Source organism: Equus przewalskii, chromosome 13 (genome assembly GCF_037783145.1).
Source record: "Equus przewalskii isolate Varuska chromosome 13, EquPr2, whole genome shotgun sequence".
Taxonomy (NCBI): Eukaryota; Metazoa; Chordata; class Mammalia; order Perissodactyla; family Equidae; genus Equus; species Equus przewalskii.
Genome location: NC_091843.1, coordinates 37357592 through 37379660, shown reverse-complemented (window position 1 = coordinate 37379660; position 22069 = coordinate 37357592). Strand labels below are relative to the sequence as shown.

At 37.5% G+C, this 22069-nt stretch overlaps 2 protein-coding genes across 18 annotated transcripts in view; both read right to left on the bottom strand.

Moving 5' to 3' along the window:
• The window catches only part of NME5 (NME/NM23 family member 5), a 29442-nt gene extending 13247 nt beyond the window's left edge, over positions 1 to 16195 (bottom strand). The window contains exons 1-5 of one of the 6 annotated variants that reach the window (XM_070570868.1): positions 16067 to 16105; positions 15447 to 15621; positions 9652 to 9814; positions 4220 to 4425; positions 3468 to 3568 (exon numbers count right to left, since the gene is read on the bottom strand). In XM_070570868.1, the coding sequence (XP_070426969.1) occupies positions 3468 to 3568; positions 4220 to 4425; positions 9652 to 9666 (322 nt within the window). In that variant the 5' untranslated portion in view covers positions 9667 to 9814; positions 15447 to 15621; positions 16067 to 16105. Of the gene's footprint in view, positions 1 to 3467; positions 3569 to 4219; positions 4426 to 9651; positions 9884 to 15446; positions 15931 to 16066 lie in introns of those variants that run through there. The other 5 variants (XM_008538979.2, XM_070570866.1, XM_070570867.1 and 2 more) reach the window with 5 other exon arrangements.
• Positions 16196 to 16488: 293 nt separating this feature from the next.
• The window catches only part of BRD8 (bromodomain containing 8), a 30284-nt gene continuing 24703 nt past the window's right edge, over positions 16489 to 22069 (bottom strand). For 8 of the 12 annotated variants that reach the window (XM_070570856.1, XM_070570857.1, XM_008538973.2 and 5 more), the window contains 4 exons: positions 19467 to 19556; positions 19300 to 19368; positions 17451 to 17628; positions 16489 to 16884 (listed from right to left, as the gene is read on the bottom strand). In XM_070570856.1, coding sequence (XP_070426957.1) covers positions 16834 to 16884; positions 17451 to 17628; positions 19300 to 19368; positions 19467 to 19556 — 388 coding nt within the window. In that variant the 3' untranslated portion in view covers positions 16489 to 16833. Of the gene's footprint in view, positions 16885 to 17450; positions 17629 to 19274; positions 19369 to 19466; positions 19557 to 22069 lie in introns of all 12 variants that reach the window. The other 4 variants (XR_011525557.1, XR_011525558.1, XR_011525559.1 and 1 more) reach the window with 1 other exon arrangement.

The window sequence follows — 22069 nt, the reverse complement described above, 5'->3', positions numbered from 1 at the left end:
AGTGAGTCTGGCTAAGGGTTTGTCGATTTTGTTAATTTTTTCGAAGAACCAACTCTTTGTTTCATTGATCCTTTCTACTGTCTTTTTTGTTTCAATATCGTTTATTTCTGCTCTAATTTTTATTATTTCCCTCCTTCTACTGACTTTGGGCTTTGTTCTTCTTTTCCTAATTCTGTTAGGTGTTGTTTGAGGTTGCTTATGTGAGATTTTTTCTTGTTTAGTGAGGTGAGCCTGTATTGCAATGAATTTCCCTCTTAGGACTGCTTTGCTGCATCTTTTCATATTCTTAATGATGGCTTTTGAAGCACAAAAGCTTTTAATTTTGATGTAGTCCAATTTACCAATATCTTCTTTTATGGATCACGCTTTTGTGTCATATGCAAAAATTCTTTCTCCAACTCAAAGTCACGAAGATTTTCTTCTATGTTTTCAGCTCTTATGTTTAGGTGTATGATCCATGTTGAGTTCAATTTTATGTAAGGTATGAAACAAGGGTCTAAGTTCTTTTTTTGCATGTGGATATCCAGTTGTCCCAGCACCATTTGTTGAAAAGACCATCCTTTCCCCCATCAAATTGCCCAGGTACTTTTGTCTAAAATCCATTGACCATAAATGTAAGGATTTATTTCTACATTCTCAATTCTGTTCCATTGATCTATATGTCTATCCTTATGTTAGTACCATACTGTCTTAATTATTGTGGATTTGTAGTAAGTTTTTGAAATCAGGTTAGTGGAAGTCCTCCAACTTTATTCTTCTTTTTCAAAATTTTTTTAGCTCTTCTAGATCCTTTGCAATTCCATATAAATTTTAGAATTAGCTTGTCAATCTCTATATAAAAGCAAGTATGGACTTTGATAGGAATTGCATTTAATTTATTGATCAATTTGGAGAGAACTGCCATCTTGACAATATTGACTCTTCTGATCCATGAACATGGGGACATTTATTTATTTAGATATTCTTTTATTTTTCTCAGCAATGTTTTGTGCTTTTAAATGTATAAGAACTGAGCTTCTTTTATCAAATTTATTACTAAATATTTTATTATTTTTGGAGTTAATGTGAATGAAACTGTTTCCTTAACTTCATTTTTGGATTGTTTGTTTCTGCCTCATCTATTTTTGCTGAGCATTTATTATTTGTCTCTAGAAACTAGGGTGGGATGAATTAATGAGAAAATAAAACGTGTTTTCATGTTTCTTACATAGATGAACTTTCATTATGCTTTTTAATGACATTTATAATTTATACATTGCATTGTATATTTATTTTTATAGACTTTTAAAATATGATCATCTTGAGAGCAGGGACATCTTATTATTCTTTACATGTCTGGCACATAGAAGGTAACTCAATAAATTTGTTAAATGAATGACTATAGCAAAGCTTTGAATTAGCCACCCCTATTAAAAGGGAAAGGGAAGACCACTACCTTTTTCAAAAGTTAAGAACATGTCTTTGAATATCTTTTAACTTGTTTTAATTACTCATCATATAGGGTTTTGCACATAGTTCTTGACTGACTGCTAAGCTAGAGGGAGTTCATACCAAATCTCAGAATTTACTTCAAATAACTTCACATTCCCACAGCAAAAGATCTGCAGTGTGGTAAGTAACTAATCATTTATATTTATCCTACAACTGCTGCTTCTCAAATGTCTAATTATATCTCTTAAACTCATGTCTAGAGGATTAACCGGTAAAATCAAGGCCAATCTAAAATCACAGTTTAGGGATAGAAACCTATGAGTAAGAAGAGCTTCCAAATGTATCTTCTACTTAAGAGAAAGTACGTTTTCATCCTCTTTTGGTTAAAAGCTAAAGAGGAAAAGTCTAATTCACTAGTAGGACTAAATCTAAAGTGCTACACATTAAAAAGACATCTCATGCTTGAGATGTGCTTCAAAATAATATGGAAGCAGAAGTAGGACAGGGGTTATACACGAAATAAGACTGACCACAGGGGCTGGCACTGTGGCCAAGTGATTAAGTTCACACACTCCGCTTTGGCAGCCCAGGGTTTCACTGGTTCGGATCCTGGGCAGGGATCTAGCATCGCTCATCAAGCCATGCTGAGGCAGAGTCCCACAGAGAACTAAAAGGACCTACAAGTAGAATATACAACTATGTACTGAGGGGGCTTTGGGGAGAAGAAGGAAAAAAAAAAAAGATTGGCAACAGATAGTTCAGGTGCCAATCTTTAGGAAAAAAACAGACTGAAAACAACTGTTGATGTTGGGTGATGTGTTCATTAGGGGTTTATTATACTATTCTGCCTACTTTAGTGTATGATCGAAATTTTCCACAATAAACAGTTCCAAAGAAAAAGATACTTCAATGGAATGGATATGTGACAGAAATTAGATCAGTAAGAATAAAAGATGTAAGCAGGCAAACCCTTTTGTGTACAAATGTCTACAAAACAGTTTTTGTTCGTTTTAGAATCAGGACTTTTAAATCTCCAGGACAGTTTTCAGTTTTCTTTGAATAAATCTTCTGTAGAAAATACTGAGGAACAGGTCTAAATGAGTTAGAGAAAAACAACACGCCCCCCAAAAATTCAAAACTGCCTAGTGCTTTGCATTTTTTTTCTTTATAATGAAAATCACCAAATTTTCTTCCTACCCTAAAAATATTATTGAAAACAAACTAAAAATCTCAGTGTTGTTCCTCATTATGCCCACTTCTAAAAGGTTTACAACTTCCATAAGGGATGGAAACAAAAAAGGGCCTGAAAACTATTAATTTTATAACTGCATGAGCATTTGTTAGGCAAACAGTAAATTTTTAGAGAAAATGGTAAATCAATCATAATTTCCAAGGGAGATTCTTGTTTTCATGTGTAACAGACTTTACTGATGCATTAAGGATAACTAAAAGGAGTTATAACACAGAAGGAGAAGAGAAACCCTAAATATGTCTAGTCCAAGAGCAAAGAAAGAAAAAATATATAAACTCTTCTTGAAAGATTCCCAATAGGGCACAATTTAGTTCCAAGGGAAATGCTGAGTTTTCCATTTTTGGCTTCAAGTTTTCGTTTTTTTGGTTTTTTGCTGAGGAAGAGTTGCCCTGAGCTATCATCTGTTGCCAATCCTCCTCTTTTTCTTGCTTGAGAAAGATCTGCCCTGAGCTAACATCTGTACCAATCTTCCTCTATTTTGTATGTGGGTCACTGCCACAGCATGGGACCCCACCACAGCATGGCCAATGAGTGGTGTAGGTCCATCTCCAGGATCCAAAACTGCAAACTCAGGCTGCCAGAGCAGAGCACAGCACACTGAACTTAACCACTATGCCACAGGGCTGGTCCCAGCTTCAAGTTTTTAAGGAACTACAACTTGAAAATATGACAAAATATATTGGAGAAAAACCGTGTTATCTTCTGTCCCAGCTACATCCCCAAAATAAAACAAAAAGCAAACAATAAGGAGACGTGATTGACTAATTACTCATCTGTAGCTCACCTTCAGGAAACATGAATCGAATTTCTCTTTCTGCTGCAGCAAAATCATTACTCCCATGAAGTGCATTTCTTAGGTCATCTGTGCCATAAATTGCCCTTAGACTAAAAGCAAGTTAGAGATGATGACCATCCAATTTGACATCCTTTCCTTAGTTTTCACATGTGTATTCTACTTAGGAATTTTACAAAAGCATTGCCACTTCTCATATATACAGGTTTTAATCTATTTCAAATTTAAGCTTAAATCTATCTAGACAAGGGTCAGATATATTTAAATCTGCAGGAGAGATACACTGGGAAAATAGGAGTTCTCTGGGCAAAAGGAGGTGTAGTTTTGTGAGAAGTGAAAAAGCAATGCATATTCAAAAGTGCAAGAACTCTGGTTTCCAGACATTAATGATAATGCTGAAAATCTGGATTTCTGGTCTGTATTATCAATATTCTTCTAAAATACCATACCAATTTTCCCATGAAAAATCCTACTTCAGTGGCAGTTTAATTCAAGGTTGAGAAAAGAATAAGCCTCATCAACCATAAATCAGATATTCCATGAGGCCTTTTGTGGTATTTGGTATTAAAGATAGACTTTTAAATAGTTAAGGCATAAAATGAACCTCCCCCACACAACATACACACAAAAAGCAGCTGATTCAGGAAGTCTCAAATAAAAGGAAATTCCTATTATAATGAAATCAGATTTTTTTTTTTTTCATTTTCATAGTTGGATTTCACTTTTCCCCCTAGGAAAGTTACCTGTCTGGGTGTGTCTCCTTAGCTAGTAAGCTATTACTTGGTCCCAAAAGTTCTTTCCAGTAAGAGATGGCTTTATGTCTAGCTAATATCATAGCAACAAGTGGCCCAGAACTCATGTAAGCTGTTAAATTGGGGAAAAACATTTTCCCATACTGTTCCACGTAAAAGTTACTACAGTGCTCAGGGCTGAGATGCAGTTTTCTTCTCTATAAGAGAAACAAAGTTAACAAAAGCATTTAAAATGACAGCTCAGTAATACATCATTAAGTCATTAATAACTTGAAATTAGTAACAATCTGATTACAAGTTTGAGATATATTTTTGTATTATGAAGAAAGAGTGAGATAAGAAAGTTAAATGTAGGCTATAAATAAAATTATAAGATTATTTTCATTCTAGGCTGGGAATATGAGGTGTAGGAGGACTCTGGACTCACCCCCTCCCACGGACAAAACAAATTTACAACTACTCTTGGAACAATTACCTCTGAGAGAGAACCAGAAACTGGATAAAAAGAATGCCCACAACAAGGGACAGTGCTGACTGAGGTGGAAGAGGCAGAAATGCCTTTCTGGAGAGGAAAACAGCCACATTCTAGCCATGGCACTTTACATCCAGGAACAATCTTAAGATATGAAGCTTCCTGTGGAAGAGCAGGGGATCTGAAGAGGAGAGCTATGCCATAATAAGCAGCTTTTGAACTCAGCACAACTGAGACAAGTGTCATAATATCTGGCTTTGCTGGCTATTAGCAACAACAAGGAATACCCTCAGAAAAGCTACCAAACATAAGAGAAAGAAAAGCCTGCTCTTAAAGGGTACACACACAAATTCACCCATTTCAGAAAGCAACACAAAATCACCAGGAAGAAAGGTACACAGTCCTTTGATGAAGAGAGACTGACTTGGTGGGCTCTGGGCGCATCTCAGGGAGGCAGGAGGCAGCTGCGGCCACCTCCCCAGGAACTGAGACATTGGTGGCAGCCATTATTGTGCTCTAGTATAGGTGTGCTGACACAGACACAGGCAGACACCACTGGAGTTCTTACCCTGGTCTGTTAGCACTGGGGTTTGCCCTGCCCACTAGAGTACTGATTTAATCCAGCTCAGCCAGGGCAGGCAGCCTGCCCTAGGAATGGACCCCATCCACCAACAAGTCCTGGAGCAACTTGTGGGTCTGCATAGACAGGGTGTGTGGAACCTCTTCAGCAGGATGAGTGGGTCCACTCAGTGGGGCATGGCATCTTCATGGGGCAGGATTGTGTGGACAGGGTGGGTGGGCCAGTGGGTGGTGGGGCTTGTCAGCTGTAACAGACTTGTTCTTCTCAAACAGCCATATAGGGGATCTGCCCCACCTTCCAATGCCTAAAGCAATTGTGTGCTGCCACGCCTGGGGCCAGCCCCACCCAGCTGCACTACTGAGGGAGCTGACAATAGCCTTGTACACCAGAGGCCTACAGCAATTGTGAGCCCCTGAGCCTAGCAACCAGCCACATTAGGGTCCTACTCACTTAACAGAAAAACTGTAGCAGGAATGTGCTATTAGACCTTGCAGCCAGCTGTGCTGGGGCTGCCACCATCTGATAAAGTGACTGCAGCAGCCACACGCAACTGAGCCTTACAACCAGCTGTCTAGGGGGATGGCCTAGCCTTCCCGTGCACCTGCAGTATTGGCAAATCTGCCACAACAGAAGGACACATATAGCCCATGCAGGGGACACTCCTGGAACATTTGGAACTGGTGACAAGAGGGAAGCACATTGCTGTGCCTTATAAGGATCTCCTACATAAGGCCACTTTTCCAAGATCAGGAGACATAGCTGATCTACCTAAAACACAAACATAAGAACAGAGAAATGGAAAAAATGAGGAGACAAAGGAATATGTTCCAAATAAGGGAACAGGACAAATCCTCAGAAAAAGAACTAAATGAAACAGAGATAAACAATCTACCTGACAAAGAGTACAAACTAATAGTCATAAGGACACTCACTGATCTTGGGAGAAGAATAGATGAATATAGTGAGAACTTCAACAAAGAATTGGAAAATATCAAAAAGAACCAATCAGAACTGAAGAATACAATAATGGAAATGAAAAATTTACTGGCAGGAATCAGTAGCAGAGTAGATGATACAGAAGAATGGATCAGTGAGCGGGATGAAAGACTAGAGGAAATCACCCAAGCTGAACAGAGTAAAGAAAAAAAATTAAAAAGAACCAAAACAGTCTAAGGGACAACATCAAGTGCAAGAACATCTGTGTTATAGGTGTCCCGGAAGAATAGGGAGACAAAGGGGCAGAGGATCTATTAGAAGAAATAATAGCTGAAAACTTTCCTAACCTAAGGAAGGAAACAAACATTCAGGTACAGGAAACACAGAGAGGGCAAAATAAGATGAACCCAAAGAGGTCTACACCAAGACACATTGTAATTGAAATGTCAAGAACTGAGACAAAGAGAATCCTAAAAGCTGCAAGGGAAAGGCAACAAGTTACATACAAAGGAACTCTTTTGTATGGCTAACTTCTCAGCAGAAACTTTGTAGGCTAGAAGGAAGTGGTACGATATATTTAAAGTGCTGAAAGGGAAAAACCTACAGCCAAGAATACTCTACCCAGCAAGGTTATCACTCAGAATGTAAGGAGAGAGAAACTTTTCCAGACAAGCAAAAACTAAAGGAGTTTATCATTGAGAAACCAAACTTACAAGAAATGCTAAAAGGACTTATTTAAGTGGAAAAGAAAAGACTACAAATAGGAATAAGAAAATTATCAAAAATAATAATAATAAAAATCACTGGTAAAGGCAAATATACGGTAAAGGTAGCTGATCAATCACCTATGAAGCTAACATGAAGGTCAAAAGAACTAGTACTATCTATTTCCAAGATAAAAGGTTAATGGATACACTCACACAAAAAAGAAGTTAACTATGATATCTAAAACAAAATGTGGAAGGAGGGGAGTAAAAGAGTAGAGCTTTTAGCAAGAGGTCAAACTTAAGAGACCACCAACTTAATATAGATTGCTATTTATGTAGTTATTATATACGAACCTTATGGTAATCACAAACCAGAAACCTATAACAAATACACAAAAAATTAAAACGAAGGAACCCAAACATAAAACTAAAGAAAGCCATAAAACCACCATAGAAGTGAGCAAGAGAAGAAGAAAGGAAGAGAGAAGAACTACTAAAACACCCAGAAAAAAGTAACAAAATGACAATGACTACATACTCATCAATAGCTACTTTAAATGTCAATGGACTAAATGCTCCAATCAAAAGACAGAGGGTAGCTGATTGGATTAAAAAACAAGAGCCATATATATATGATCCATAAAAGAGACACATTTCAGACCTAAAGACACTCACAAACTGAAAGTGAAGGGATGGAAAAAGATACTCCATGCAAATGGCAATGAAAAGAAAGCTGTGGTAGCAATACTTATATCAGACAAAATAGACTTTAAAACAAAAACTGTAGCACGAGACAAAGAAGGGCACTACATAATCATAAAGAGAACAATTCAGAAAGAGGATATAACAATTATAAATATCTATGCACCCAACATGAGAGCACCTAAATATATAAAGCAATTACTAACAGACATAAAAGGAGAAATAGACAGCAACAGAATAATAGTAGGGGACTTTAACACTCCACTTACATCAATGGATAGATCATCCAAACAGAAGATCAACAAGGAAACACTGACCTTAAATGACACATTAGACCAGATGGACTTAGTAGATATCTACAGAACATTCCACCCAAAAACCACAGAATACACCTTCTTTTCAAATGCACATGGAACATTCTCCAGGATAGATCATACATTAGGCCACAAAATAGGCCTCAATAAATTTAAGAAGACTGAAATAACACCAAGCATCTTTTCTGACCACAATGGTTTGAAACTAGAAATCAACTACAGGAAGAAAACTGGAAAAGCCACAAACGTGCAGAGATTAAACAAAATGCTACTGAACAACTACTGAGTCAACAAAGATATCAAGGGAGAAATTAAAAAGTACCTGGAGACAAATAAAATGAAAATATGACATGCCAAAATTTATGAGATACAGCAAAAGCAGTTCTAAGAGGAAAGTTTATAGCAATACAGGCCTACCTCAACAAACAAGAAAAATCTCAAATAGACAATCTAACAGCACATCTAGGGAACTAGACAAAGAAGAACAAAGCCCAAAATCACTAGAAGGAAGAAATAATAAAAATCAGAGTGGAAATAAATGAGCTAGAGACTAAAAAAAGAAAAAGAAAAAATCAATGAAACTAAGAGCTGGTTCTTTGAAAAGATAAACAAAATTGACAAGCCCTTAGCTACACTCACCAAGAAAAAAAAGAGAGAAGCTTCAAATAAATAAAATCAAAAATGAAAGAGGCGAAATTACAACGGACACCTCAGAAATACAAAAGATTCTAAGAGAATACTATGAAAAGCTATATGCCAACAAATTGGATAATCTAGCAGAAATGGATAAATTCTTAGAATCATACAACCTTCCAAAACTGAATCAAGAAGAAATAGAGAATCTGAATAGACCAATCACCAGTAAGGAGATCAAAACAGTAATCAAAAACCTCCCCAAAAATAAAAGTCCAGAACCAGACGGCTTCCCTGGCGAATTCTACCAAACATTCAAAGAAGACTTAATACCTTTCCTTCTCAAACTATTGCAAAAAACTGAAGAGGAGGGGAAGCTTCCTAACTCATTCTATGAGGAAAACATTACCCTGATACCAAAACCCAGACAAGGATAACACAAAAAAATAAAACTTCAGGCCAATATCATTGATGAACATCAGTGCAAAAATCCTCAGCAAACTACTAGCAAATCAAATATAACAATACATTAAAAAGATCATAGACCATGATCAAGTGGGATTTATTCCATGGATGCAGGGGTGGTTCGACATCCACAAATCAATCACTGTGATATACCACATTAACAAAACGAAGAATAAAAACCACATGATCATCTCAGCAGATGCAAAGAAAGCATCTGACAAGATAAAGCATCCATTTATAATAGAAATTCTGAATAAAATGGGTACAGAAGGAAAATACATCAACATAATAAAGGCCATATATGACAAACCCACAGCTAATATCATACTCAACAGAGAAAAACTGAAAGCTATTCCTCTAAGAACAGGAACTAGACAAGGATGCCCACTTTCACCACTCTTATTTAACATAGTACTGGAAGTTCTAGCCAGAGCAATCAGGCAAGAAATAAAATAAAAAAATAAAAGGGATCCAAATTAGAAAGGAAGAAGTAAAACCATCACTATTTGCAGATGACACAATTTTATATACAGAAAACCCTAAAGAACCCACCAAAACACTTTTAGAAATAACAAATGAATACAGTAAAGTTGCAGGATATAAAATCAACATACAAAAATCAGTTGCATTTCTTTTTTCTTCTTCCCAATGTCCCAGTACACAGTTGTATATCCCAGTTGTAAGTCACTCTAGTTCTTCTATATGGGATGCCACCACAGCATAGCTTGATGAGCAGTGTGTAGGTCTGTGCCCAGGATCCAAATCAGAGAACCTCAGCTGCCAAAGTAGAGTGTGCAAACTTAACCACTTGACCACCAGGCTAGCCCCCAGTTGCATTTCTATACACTAAAAACAAAGTAGCAGAAAGAGAAATTAAGAATACAATCCCATCTACGATTGCAACAAAAAGAATAAAATACCTAGGAATAAATTTAACCAAAGAGGTGAAAGACTCGTATGCTGAAAACTATAAAATATTGTCGAAAGAAACTGAAGAAGACACAAAGAAATGGAAAGATATTCTGTGCTCTTGGATTGGAAGAACATAGTTAAAATGTCCATACTTCCTAAAACAATCTACAGATTCAACGCAATCCCTATCAAATTCCAATGATAGTTTTCACAGAAACAGAACAAAGAATCCTAAAATTTATATGGAACAACAAAAGACCCCCAATAGACAAAGGAATCCTGAGAAAAAATAAAACTGGAGGCATCACACTCCCTGATTTCAAAATGTATTACAAAGCTATAGTAATCAAAATAGCATGGTACTGGTACAAAAACAGACACACAGATCAATGGAACAGAACTGAGAGCTCAGAAATAAACCCACACATCTATGTTAATTTTCGACAAGGGAACCAAGAACATACAATGAAGAAATGAAAGTCTCTTCAGTAAACGGTGTTGGGGAAAACAGGACAGACGCATGCAAAGAATGAAAGTAGACCATTATCTTACACCATACACAAAACTTAACTTAAAATGGATTAAAGACTTGAATGAAAGACCTGAAACCATAAAACTTCTAAAAGAATACATAGGCAGTACACTTTTCAACATCAGTCTTAGCAGCATATTTTCAAATACCATGTCTGGCCAAGCAAGGGAAAACAAAAGAAAAAATAAACAAAAGGGACAACATCAAACAAAAAAGCTCTGCACAGCAAAGGAAATCATTAACAAAAAGAAAAGACAACCTAACAATTGGGAGAAGATATTTGCAAACCATATATCTGATAAGGGGTTGATATCCAAAATATATAGGGAGCTCATACATCTCAACAACAAAAAAGCAAACAACCCAATTAACAAATGAGCAAAAGATCTAAAAACATTTTTCCAAAGAAGATATACAGATGGCCAACAGGCACATGCAAATATGCTCAACATCACTAATTATTAGGGAAATGCAAATCAAAACTACAATGAGGTATCACCTCATGCCCATCGGAATAGCTATAATTAACAAGACAAGACATAACAAGTGTTGGAGATGTGGAGAAAAGGGAACTCTCATACACTGCTGGTGGGAATGCAAACTGGTGCAGCCACTATAGAAAACAGTATGGAGATTCCTCAAAAAATTAAGAATAGATCTACCATATGATCCAGTTTTTCCACTTCTGGGTATTTATCCAAAGAACATGAAAACACGAATGCATAAAAATATATGCACTCCTATTTTCATTGAATCATTATTCACAATAGCCAAGACTTGGAAACAACCTAAGTGCCATCAAGCGACAAGTGGATAAAGAAGATGTAGTATATACATACAATGGAATACTGCTCAGCTATAAAAAAAAAAAAAAGAAAGAAATCTTGCCATCTGCAACAACATGGATGGACCTTGAGGGCATTATGCTAAGTGAAATAAGACAGAGAAAGTCAAATACCTATGATCTCACTCATAAGGAGAAGATAAAAACAACAAACAAACACATAGACCCAGAAATTAGATTGGTGATTACTCTAGGGGAAGTGGTGAGGGAGGAGGGTGAAAGGAGTGACCAGGCACATGTGTATGGCGATGGATGATAATTAGCCTTTGGGTGGTGAACATGACATAGTCTACACAGAAATCGAAATATAATGACGTACACCTGAAATTTATATGATGTTATAAAGCAATGTTATTTCAGTTAAAAAAAAAAAAGATTTAACCTAATTAAGAAAAATCATTCCTGTTTGGCAGCCTTCTTCAACACAGTTTGTTAATGACAAATTTGCAATACCCCCTTCTTGAAGTAAAAACACTCCAATCAATAATATTTTGTTAATATATACTTTGTATACATTAAAATAACAAAATTGGACATTATAATATTCCAAATTCATCTTTCCCTATCTATTTGTTGTACTATCCTATTTATTGTGAAATTTTCCTATTTTAGTTTAGGGAGCTGGTCTCATTATGGTACTTAGAAATAACATGCAGTATAACCAGGCAGTAAACAAGTTTTTCAGCATAATATGAAAGTTGTGTATTCTTTATTCTGGTTCTGCTAATAAATATGTTGATTCACTGTGATCTTAAGAAAAATTAGTTGGCATTAAGTTTCTCAATTCAAAAGAATATGAAACGCTTAAGACAAATAAATGTTATTTTCTTCACAAATGAGAGACTATACAAATGAATCATTAAATTTAAAAAATCATAGAAGCTGAGTTGGTCATTCTTCCTACTGGAAAGTATCATACTTTCCCTAAAAGTAGCTATTTGAGTGCTTTTAAAAAATTATTCATGGGGCCGGCCCTGTGGCAGAGTGGTTAAGTTCACACACTCTGCTTCAGTTGCCCAGGGTTTCGCCAGTTTGAATCCTGGGCACAGGCATGGCTCTGCTCATCAGGCCATGCTGAGGCGGCATCCCACATGACACAACTAGAAGGACCCACAACTAAAAATACACAACTATGTACCCAGGGGGCTTTGGGAGAAAAAGGAAAAATAAAATCTTAAAAAAAAAAAAATCATTCATCACTACTGTTTTTCAGTTCCACTAAAAGTGGATCATGAGGGAAAAGGCTCAAAATATAAGAGAGGGATTCAAAGTAGACGTCAAGGAAGAATTCTGGCTGGAGTAAGGATGATGAAACATGGAGATAAGTCACCAGGTGAAGGTTGAAAAATTTCCATGATTGAGGCAGAAATCCATCTTTCTAAAATGGGTTAGATTTTCCTGAGAGTACAGTGTAAATTTTACCAAGCGACCTACCTTTTAAAGCCCCTTCCAAAACTATCATGTGTCCTCAGGTTTGAGAAACTTGGTAAAATTGCTTGATTTGTACTGAGGAACCTAGGTTGTCCAGAGCAAGAAGCCTGGAAAGATGTTTACCTAGGTGGGTCAGCACTGGTACAAACAGGCTCTACTGGACAAACATGACATTCTCACCAGGCAAGAACAAATTACTACAAAAAAGGTGCTGTATCTGTGCTCATATTGAAATTCATATAGTTGAGAAATAGAAGAAATTTGACAAGTTACAACAGCACCTGATTTAGTATAATCCACGATTCTGTTATTTAAAACTAAGACATGCTAGTATTTGTGATTCTTATGCATATTAGTGTGGAGTCTTGCTGTTGCTGGGTTAAAAAATAAAAATCTCATCCGTCACAATGTAAGCCCTTACCTGCCACATACCCCTTAGCAAGCAGGGGAAGCTACTTTCTGCAGGTGTGCTGGCTAATGCAGCATAATTATAAAAATGAAGGGCTCATCTTAAATTAAAGTTGATAATGAATCAATGAATCCATTGGTCACTAGATCAGGTAAAATATTTTAGAATTTGAATGAATATTTTCACAAAGAAAAGCACTGGTACTAAATAATATCAGAAAAGGAACCATGAGTTTGTGAAGGAAAGACTGCCACCTACTGAAAGGACACATCATTTTTCAGAAGGTTTTCCCTAGATGGGACAAGTAAGCCTCAAGTTCAATGGATTCCCAACTACAATAAAGCCTATCTTAAAAGCACACAATACAAAGGACAAATATTGTATGATTCCACTTACATGAGATACCTGGAATAGTCAAAGTCATAAAGACAGGAAATAGAATAGTAGTTACCAGGGCCTAGGGAGGGGGTAAACAGAGAGTCAGTGTTTAATGGGTGCAATGTTTCAGTTTGAAATGATGAAAAAGTTCTAGAGATGGATAATGGTGATGGTTGCACAACAACATCAATGTGCTTAATGTCACTGAACTCTACACCTAAAAATGGTTAAAATGGTTGGGGCTGGCCCCGTGGCACAGCGGCTAAGTTCGCATGTTCCTCTCCGGCAGCCCAGGGTTCACCGGTTCGGATCTTGGGTGCGGACATGGCCCCATTTGGCAAGCCATGCTGTGGTAGGCACCCCACATATAAAGCAGAGGAGGATTGGCAGCAGTTAGCTCAGGGCTAATCTTCCTCAAAAAAAAAAAAAGGTTAAAACGGTAAATTTTATGTTGTATATATTTTATCACGATTAAAACAAAAAAGCAGCATACAATATACCAAGGCCTTCTTTGGTCTGAAATGTACTGCTGACTAGGCAAAGTGTTAAATATTAATATTTATACTAATTTTTAATTTATAATTAACATTAACCATTTAAGTTTGTCACTAATTCTTTTTAAACGATGGACTTTTTTAAAAACTTAAATGGATATCTTTATCTTATTTTTATATTTGTTTTTTTCTAAAATTAATGGGTAATATACTTACAGGGTTAAAAAATTCAAAGCAATATAAAAAGGTATATCCTGGTCCTAATCTACCCTGTTCTTCCCTGCCTTCAATTGGCAACTTTTTTTATTTTTTTGAGGAAGATTAGCCCTGAGCTAATTACTGCCAATTCCCCTCTTTTTTCTGAGGAAGACTGGCCCTGAGCTAACATCCGTGCTCATCTTCCTCCACTTTATATGTGGGACATCTGCACAGCATGGCTTTTACCAAGCAGTGCCATGCCCACACCCAGGATCTGAACCAGCGGCTGCTGAGAAGCAGAATGTGCGAACTTAACCTCTGCACCACCAGGCTGGCCTCGCAACTATTATGTTTATTTATCTCTTAGTGTTTCATTTTGCAAATACTGGCAAGCATGAATATATATCACTTTTTCTCTATGACAAAAGGTTGTTACACATTGTTCTGAATCTTGCTTTTTTTTTTCGTAACAGAGGGTTCCTTATTCTTTTTACAATCAGTCACATAGTATTCAATTTGGTGGATTCGCTAGAGTTTATAACGCTGGGCTGTTTTCAACCTTTTGGTGGTAAATACACAATGCTGCAAAAAATAACTTGTATATATGTCATCTCATATTAATACATGGATTACAGGAAGGGTTCCCAGAAGTAGGAATGCTGGGTCAAAGGGTAAATGCCTCTGTAATATTGATAAAATAATCACCAGATTCCCTTCCAAAGGGGCTGCGCCATTTACTTTTACATTTTTGCCAGATGGTATCTCAGTATCTTTTTAATTTGCTTTTTTCCTTAGATCTCAGGCTAGTTAAGTAAATGGGTCTACAAATGGCCAACAGAAACCAGAGGAAATCAAATCTTCACGTGGAAGGGTGTCGAGGGAGAGGGATTGTCCTATTTTATGGGGGGAAAAATGTTTTTAAATGCATTAAAAAAATCCTGGAAGAACAGAAAGTGTTCAGTGGTTGCCTCTCTCTGGAGCCTGGGAGTTGGGGTGGGAGAGAACAGGTGAAAGGAAAAGGAATTTTACTTCTCACATCCTTTTGAAGTGTGAAAAAATTTTTTTAAAGCTATCACATATAACTTTTATACTTAGAAGAATAAACCTAAATTTAATGCTAAATACTGAGGATCTAAACAGATTAACATATTTGCATAAACATAAAAAAAGGAGCAGAGAGAAAAAGACACGATCACGTGCCCAGAAGTTACCTGAACAATGGTGAATCCAGATCTGAGAATAATATCTTGTATCTCCTCCTCCTTGTCAACAATATCTGGTTTGATAATGGCCAGAGTTTTTTCTACATATATCTGAGGTGGGGGCATTGATATCTCCATTCTGGTTTTTCAGGGTACAATTTAAGAGATTCTTGACAGGTATCAACTGCAATGACATGCATTCCCCCACCCCAAATTTAATGTAATCGTGATTAAGAATAGCATTAGGTGCTTGATTTTATTAATTTATAAAGTTAGAAATTGCGGATCTTTTTCTATAAGCACTGTCTCAGTAATACGATTTCTACTCTGCGACTAAGTCGTGCTCTGGGTTTTCCTAAGCGCTTTCGAGGTGGAGAGGTCAAGGGACAATCCGAGGGCCTAGGACTGGCGCAGAGTCTCGGGGCAGCAACAACAGACTGAGTCGGCAATCCCTCCGGCCACTCCAGCAGCAGATGAGCTGCCTGCTACGCCTGTCCCCGCCCAGCCCCGCCCGGCAGGAACAACCACGCAGAAGGTCAGGCCTGTTTGGAAAGCAGAATCTCTAGGTCCCCTGGGCCCTTCGGGGCTGCAGCTGCAGATTCCGAGTCCGACCCTTGTCTGGGACTCACCTTAACACCTCTCCTCCAGTGCCACCACAACTGGTTTCTAGGAGACCTGAAGCCCTGCTTAAGGACGGTGGCTGCAGAGGGCCAATCCCAGCAGAGTGCTTCACAGCCTCTGGCCGGTTCCTTTTAATCAAGACAGGGAGCCAGTCACAGGCGTTTTTATCCCCCTTGCAAATCTTAGAAGACTAGATGTCTTTCAGCATTTCTCATAATTTATCTTATCTCATCCTCCTAGACATTTGAAGGACACTTCAATTATCTCCACTTTACAAATGATGAAGCAAATCACATACACTCTCCCCTCATCCTACCCCACCTCCTTCCAAACAGTGTATGGAAGAAAACTCATGTCAAATACCTTACTCATTTCACCAGATGATACTGTCCCCCCTATTCCCACCTTCTGTCATCATTAAAAAGCAATCTTTGACTTGTGAAATAACATTTATTTATAGAGGAGTAATAAGATGTCTAATCTAGTTACCTCTAAATTAAGCCTATGGAACAAAGATGTGGACAACATTTATGGCATAACCCAAAGCTCAGCTCTCCCCATTTTCTATATATTATGACCACAGGCACCTTTGACTCCTTGGTTGTGAGTTAAGGCATTATTCTTATTAGAAAAGACAACTGAGAAGTGGTAAACAAGTAGTGGGAGCCTCTGTGGGCCAGAGTCTCAATGAGAGGTCCAAATTCCAGAAAAGTTCAGGGTAGCGGCTCCAGGTTAACAAGACAGGTTTTCCACCATCCATGAAGTCGGCTGCTTCTCACTCCAGACTATTTAAGTCTCTTCTTTTGTCTAACCAAATACTCAGCACCTACAGGGTCAAGGCAGATAACAAGCTATGAATCTTCAAAGCAACAGAGGTTTGAATGCAATTTTATTTTTCTGCAAAGAGATTTGACTATGCTGTTTTCCTTAAAGTATGATGCTGCCCATAAAAGAAACCCTCAAATGTTTTCTTCTGGCTATATGTCTTATCCCCTACAGATGGGACAGTGTGAACATACACTAATAACAAGTGTAGCAACCAAAATATAGAAAGTGACTCCAGCCTCTGGTTTGCATGTTTAGCCCTCTAACTTGAAGCTTGGGAAGCAGGAGCTCCTGTTACTTTATCTATCCCCAGCTCTCTTGAGAGCTCTTCACGGCTGCCTGCTTTCCTGGACTACTTTACTTCACTATCTATTAAAGCTGGTCTTGCAGAGGCTCAGGGTTTTCTTAACTAGCACGTACGTCAATCCTTCAGGGCCTTGAATCACCTCTAAACACAAACTCTAGGAGCACAAGGTCACTTCAACATCACCCTTAGTCTCACAGACTTTCTAAAATCAGATTCCAGAGACTACTCTCCTTTTTCTTGCAGTTCTCTATGTACAGTACCTGAATCTGCTCCAAGACTTCTCGCTGCATCTCCACAGCCATATGGTATACATGATGATCAGAGTCATTGTACATCACAGCATTTTGGAACATCAGCATCAGGTCCCTCTGGAACTGAGCCATGGTGCGAATCCGTCCCTTAGACAGATTCCTTTTCAGGCTAGTCAAGTCCATGGGTCTAGAGGCGGCCAAGAGAAACCAGAGGAAATCAAACCTTCATGTGGAACATGCGGTGGGTGACCTAATACGTTCTCTTGGAGAACTACCCAGCTCTTAATGAAAACAGTAATAAAGATAATAATCCCCATCAGATAATAAAATAGCATCAGCAGCTAACATTTGACTGTGTACAACAGGCCAAGCGTAATGCTAGGTATATGAACTCACTTGATCCTTTCAGTAAACCTATAAAGTGGGTATCATTATTATCACCAACTGGCAATGAGGAAACTGAGATCTAAAGAGGTTAATTACTTGCCCAAAGTCACACAGCCCCAGTTGCAATTCAGAGGCAGCCTGACTCCAGAGCCCTGAGGCCCAGCCACTACACTCTATTATTGTAGGGGGAGTGCTGACCCCAAGTACCAAAGTTGTAAAGAGCTCCAACGATCATTGTAACTACATGGTAGTTACTGACTGACTGTTTACAATGTGTAGTTATATACTAGGTATTTAATCTACTTCTCTTAATACATAATCAAAAGCTAAGAATTTTTTCTTCTTTCATGGAGATGAAAAGAGTGAGAATCAAGTGAATATTAGGATAAATAATTATTTAATGAGATATAGAAAGTGGGTATATAAGAGAAGGCACAGCAGTGTAGAAAGAGGGCTGAACTGGGAGGTAGGGATCTGGGGTTTAGTTCTAGCTGTGCTGTTCACTATTGATCACAGGCAAGTCATGACCACCTCTGAGCCTTAGTTTCCTCCTCCAGAGAATAAAGGAGTCTGTCTCCAAAGGTACTTTCCTGTTCTTTCATACTCCATTAACACACTGCTTTTTTTTTCTTACTTTTATTTTTTTTTTCTGTTAATGTAGTATTAGTTTATTGTGCCAAAATCAGTGATTTTTCACAAATCTCAAGCAAAATTAATTGGAACAAAGATTAAAATCAGTCATTTTATTAAATTACCAGATCTTGCTAAATAAAACAACTTTGGTTCAATTTTACAAGTAAGTAACACACTGCTTTATGACAGCATTTTCGACCAATTATGCTATAAAAATCCAAAATACCGCAATCATCCAATGTTTGTAACATCCATTGGGATTACCATCTTTGCCTTAGCACACCTATAACTGGCTGAATAAAGACGGTGTTTCCTTTTAATGTTTTGCTCCAACAGAACAGTGTCAAAAACTACCAAAGGCTAATGTAAGATAATAATGAATGGATCATTTTACTTAAAAGCCAATACTGAGGGGCGAGCCCACTGGTGTAGCAGTTAAGTTTGTGCACTCTGCTCCAGCAGCCCAGGGTCCCCTGGTTCAGATCTTGGGTGTGGACCTACACACTGCTTATGAAGCCATGCTGTGGCAGGCATCCCATATATAAAATAGAGGAAGATGGGCATGGATGTTAGCTTAGGGCTAATCTTCCTCAAAAAAAAAAAAAAAAAAAAAGCCAATACTGAAAACAAAAACCTATATTATCCTTTTGTTCCCTGCCTTCCTTCTCAAATGAAGACTGAGCTCACCATAACTTTACAAACTTATTCAGCTATAAAATACATCTTGAATTTGTAAGTAATGTAAATGAAATAAGGACATAATCTAATAGATGGGAAACAAAGTATGAAAAGACATATATAAAAGCAACCAACCTTTCTTGACCCCTTTTCCACTGACCTTTTCACCACATCCTTGTATCCTGGGGCCTGCCTTTCTGACACAGGCTTCAGAAATGGACTGCTGAACCTGTTAAAGGACAAACCAAGAGAGGATGAAGAAATTCTGGAAAGTTGCTCTAAACGAGAAGTGTGGCTGTGAATGCCAAGAATGGCTAAGAGACCTACCTGTGACTGGCAATCATCTTCCAGACTGGCAGGAGAGTCTTCTTAAATAGCAAATGATCCTGAACAGGGTCACTCTGGCCTAGATCAGACCTATGGGACAAAATAGGACAGAAAAGAAACAGTAACTTCACAAATGGTATTCTGTCTCCCCAAGGTGGGCAAAGAAGTTTTCTCAACACATAGTGTTCCTAGTTAACATCTGAAGGAAATAACACCATAAGAATAAAAACATATTTAATGCTTCCATAAGAGACCCCAAATTCTGTAAGTATTCTCTCATTGGTCACTATTATCGAATGAAGTGGTTACTTCATAAAGCATACTACAAATCTACAATTGCCTCTTGGACTTGCTGATTTGCTCTTCAGCACCTGTGACTCTAAAGAACTGGTCTATGAAAGTGATCTTTGTTCACTGATGTTTCACAAGTGCCTGGCACATAGTAGGTGCTCGATTAAGTATTTAATAAATGAATCTGATCCTGTTTTTATGCAGAAATATGCCACATTAATAAGTATTTCTCCTATACTTCCAGAGAAAGAAATACTTGGTTTCACATTCCAAGGAATTCTCTTATGTTTCATCTGAATGCTACAATTTAAACATTTTTCCTTTTCACTCTCTTCTATATAGTAATAGTTAAAATACCTAAGAAAAATTCATTTCTCCTCAGGGCCCTTCCTTCTCTGGGCTAAACTGCCTAATTTATTTAGTTTTTCTCTGGAGCTGCAATGTTTTATGTCATTTTATAGTTTTCCCAGTTGGCAAGTTTTCTGTTTACTCCAAAGTTAAACATCATGTTGCACTTCCCACTTTACACACTACATTATACTCTCTAAATGGGCTCTCTTCACACCTAAGGTTTTGCACCCTCATTTTGCTTTATGTACTGTATTGTGTGCGTTCATTTGAGCACAACTCACATCTCGTTTTACTTTTATCCAATTTGAGCAACTCTACATAACTACTCATTTTCATGATGCAACATCTCACCTCATCTAAATTACATACCACAAAAATCAACATACCCTTAAACCCAGAACCCTATCAAAACAAGGCAGGTAAAGCCTAAAACAAACATCTTCCTTTGTTTCTAGTCAGCAAACCAGAATGAACAATAGCTCCTTGGTATGGTGCAATCTTGTTCATACACCAACGCAACAGATATTTAGTAAGTTTCCATTATGTGAAAGGTGCTGCGCTAGGTTCTGTAACCTCATAATCAATCACCTTTGCAATGTTTTAAGAAATAATCCCTTGCTTACCTTTATCTCTATGTATTTAGAAATGCATGTCAAAAAACTACAAGTAAAAGTGTGGGAGTGGAAAGGACCTACAGACTTGGACTGGTGCTACAAAGGCTCTACTTCTCTTTACTCCTGCGAGTCAATACAAACTAAGGGAGAAGCCAGAAAAGAGGCACTTGGAGAATGTCTATCTTTCAAAGAAGTTTTAAGCTTCCCCAATGATTAGACAAGAACTCAGCTTTCTATCTCCCCTTAAACTATCTGGCCAAGCAGACTCAATTACTACTATCTATTGCGTTCTAATAAAGATTTTGTGTTTAATCTAATTTCTAAGATAAGAGTGTGTAGTTTGCCATTCAAGATGCTGAAATGTTATGAAAGAAAATGTCCCAGATTAGAGATTTCCTGTTTTTTGAATAGTCATAATAGGCCAGCTGCTCATACTTACACAGGGAGTTACAGAAAAGCAAAGGAAGCAATTCTTCAACAACCTAGATTTTAAGCTGTATTCTTTCTGCGTAACCAAAATTTAAAGTCTGCTATTTAAAAAAATATATATGCATGGTTCGGTATCTTAAACAAAAGAAGGCTAGAATAACTATTTGCTTGCCTTTCCACAGATAATGTGGGTGGATCTGGGATGTAGTAAAGGAAAAAAAAAAGAGAGATCATGTTATCTTCTCTCAATAGATAGATACAAGGCTAGGCCCAGAAACAGAACTATTTATTACCATAACAAAAATACTTTGTTTAGGGGCCGGCCCAGTGGCGCAGCAGTTAAGTTCGCATGTTCCTCTCCGGCAGCCCGGGGTTCACTGGTTCAGATCCCGGGTGTGGACATGGCACCACTTGGCAAGCCATGCTGTGGTAGGCATCCCACATATAAAGTGGAGGAAGATGGGCACGGGCGTTAGCTCAGGGCCAGGCTTCCTCAGCAAAAACAGGAAGATTGGCAGCAGATATTAGCTCAAGGCTAATCTTCCTCAAAAAAAAAAAAAACCAATAAACTTTGTTTTTCTGATTTAAAAAAAATTCACTTAGGAAAAATTAAGATTCTAAAATGTGCCCTTAGCCTCATAATTATTTATAAAAAGATGAGACTATTATATAAACAATTTCCCAAGATTCGTGAAAAAGAAAGAACGGAGATGATAACTTTAAAATAATTTTGAATTTCAAGTTAATAGGAGCTGTTTTAGCATATTTAAAAGGATAGTTTGCATAACATTAGACTTAAGGTACAATCTGATGCAGCAATGTTTCCTAAATAAATAGAAAGCAATTAGAGAGAAGGGTTATTTATAAAAGAGATTCTTAATGTTGATGAAACAGACTTGTTTTATAAAAGAAAAGCAT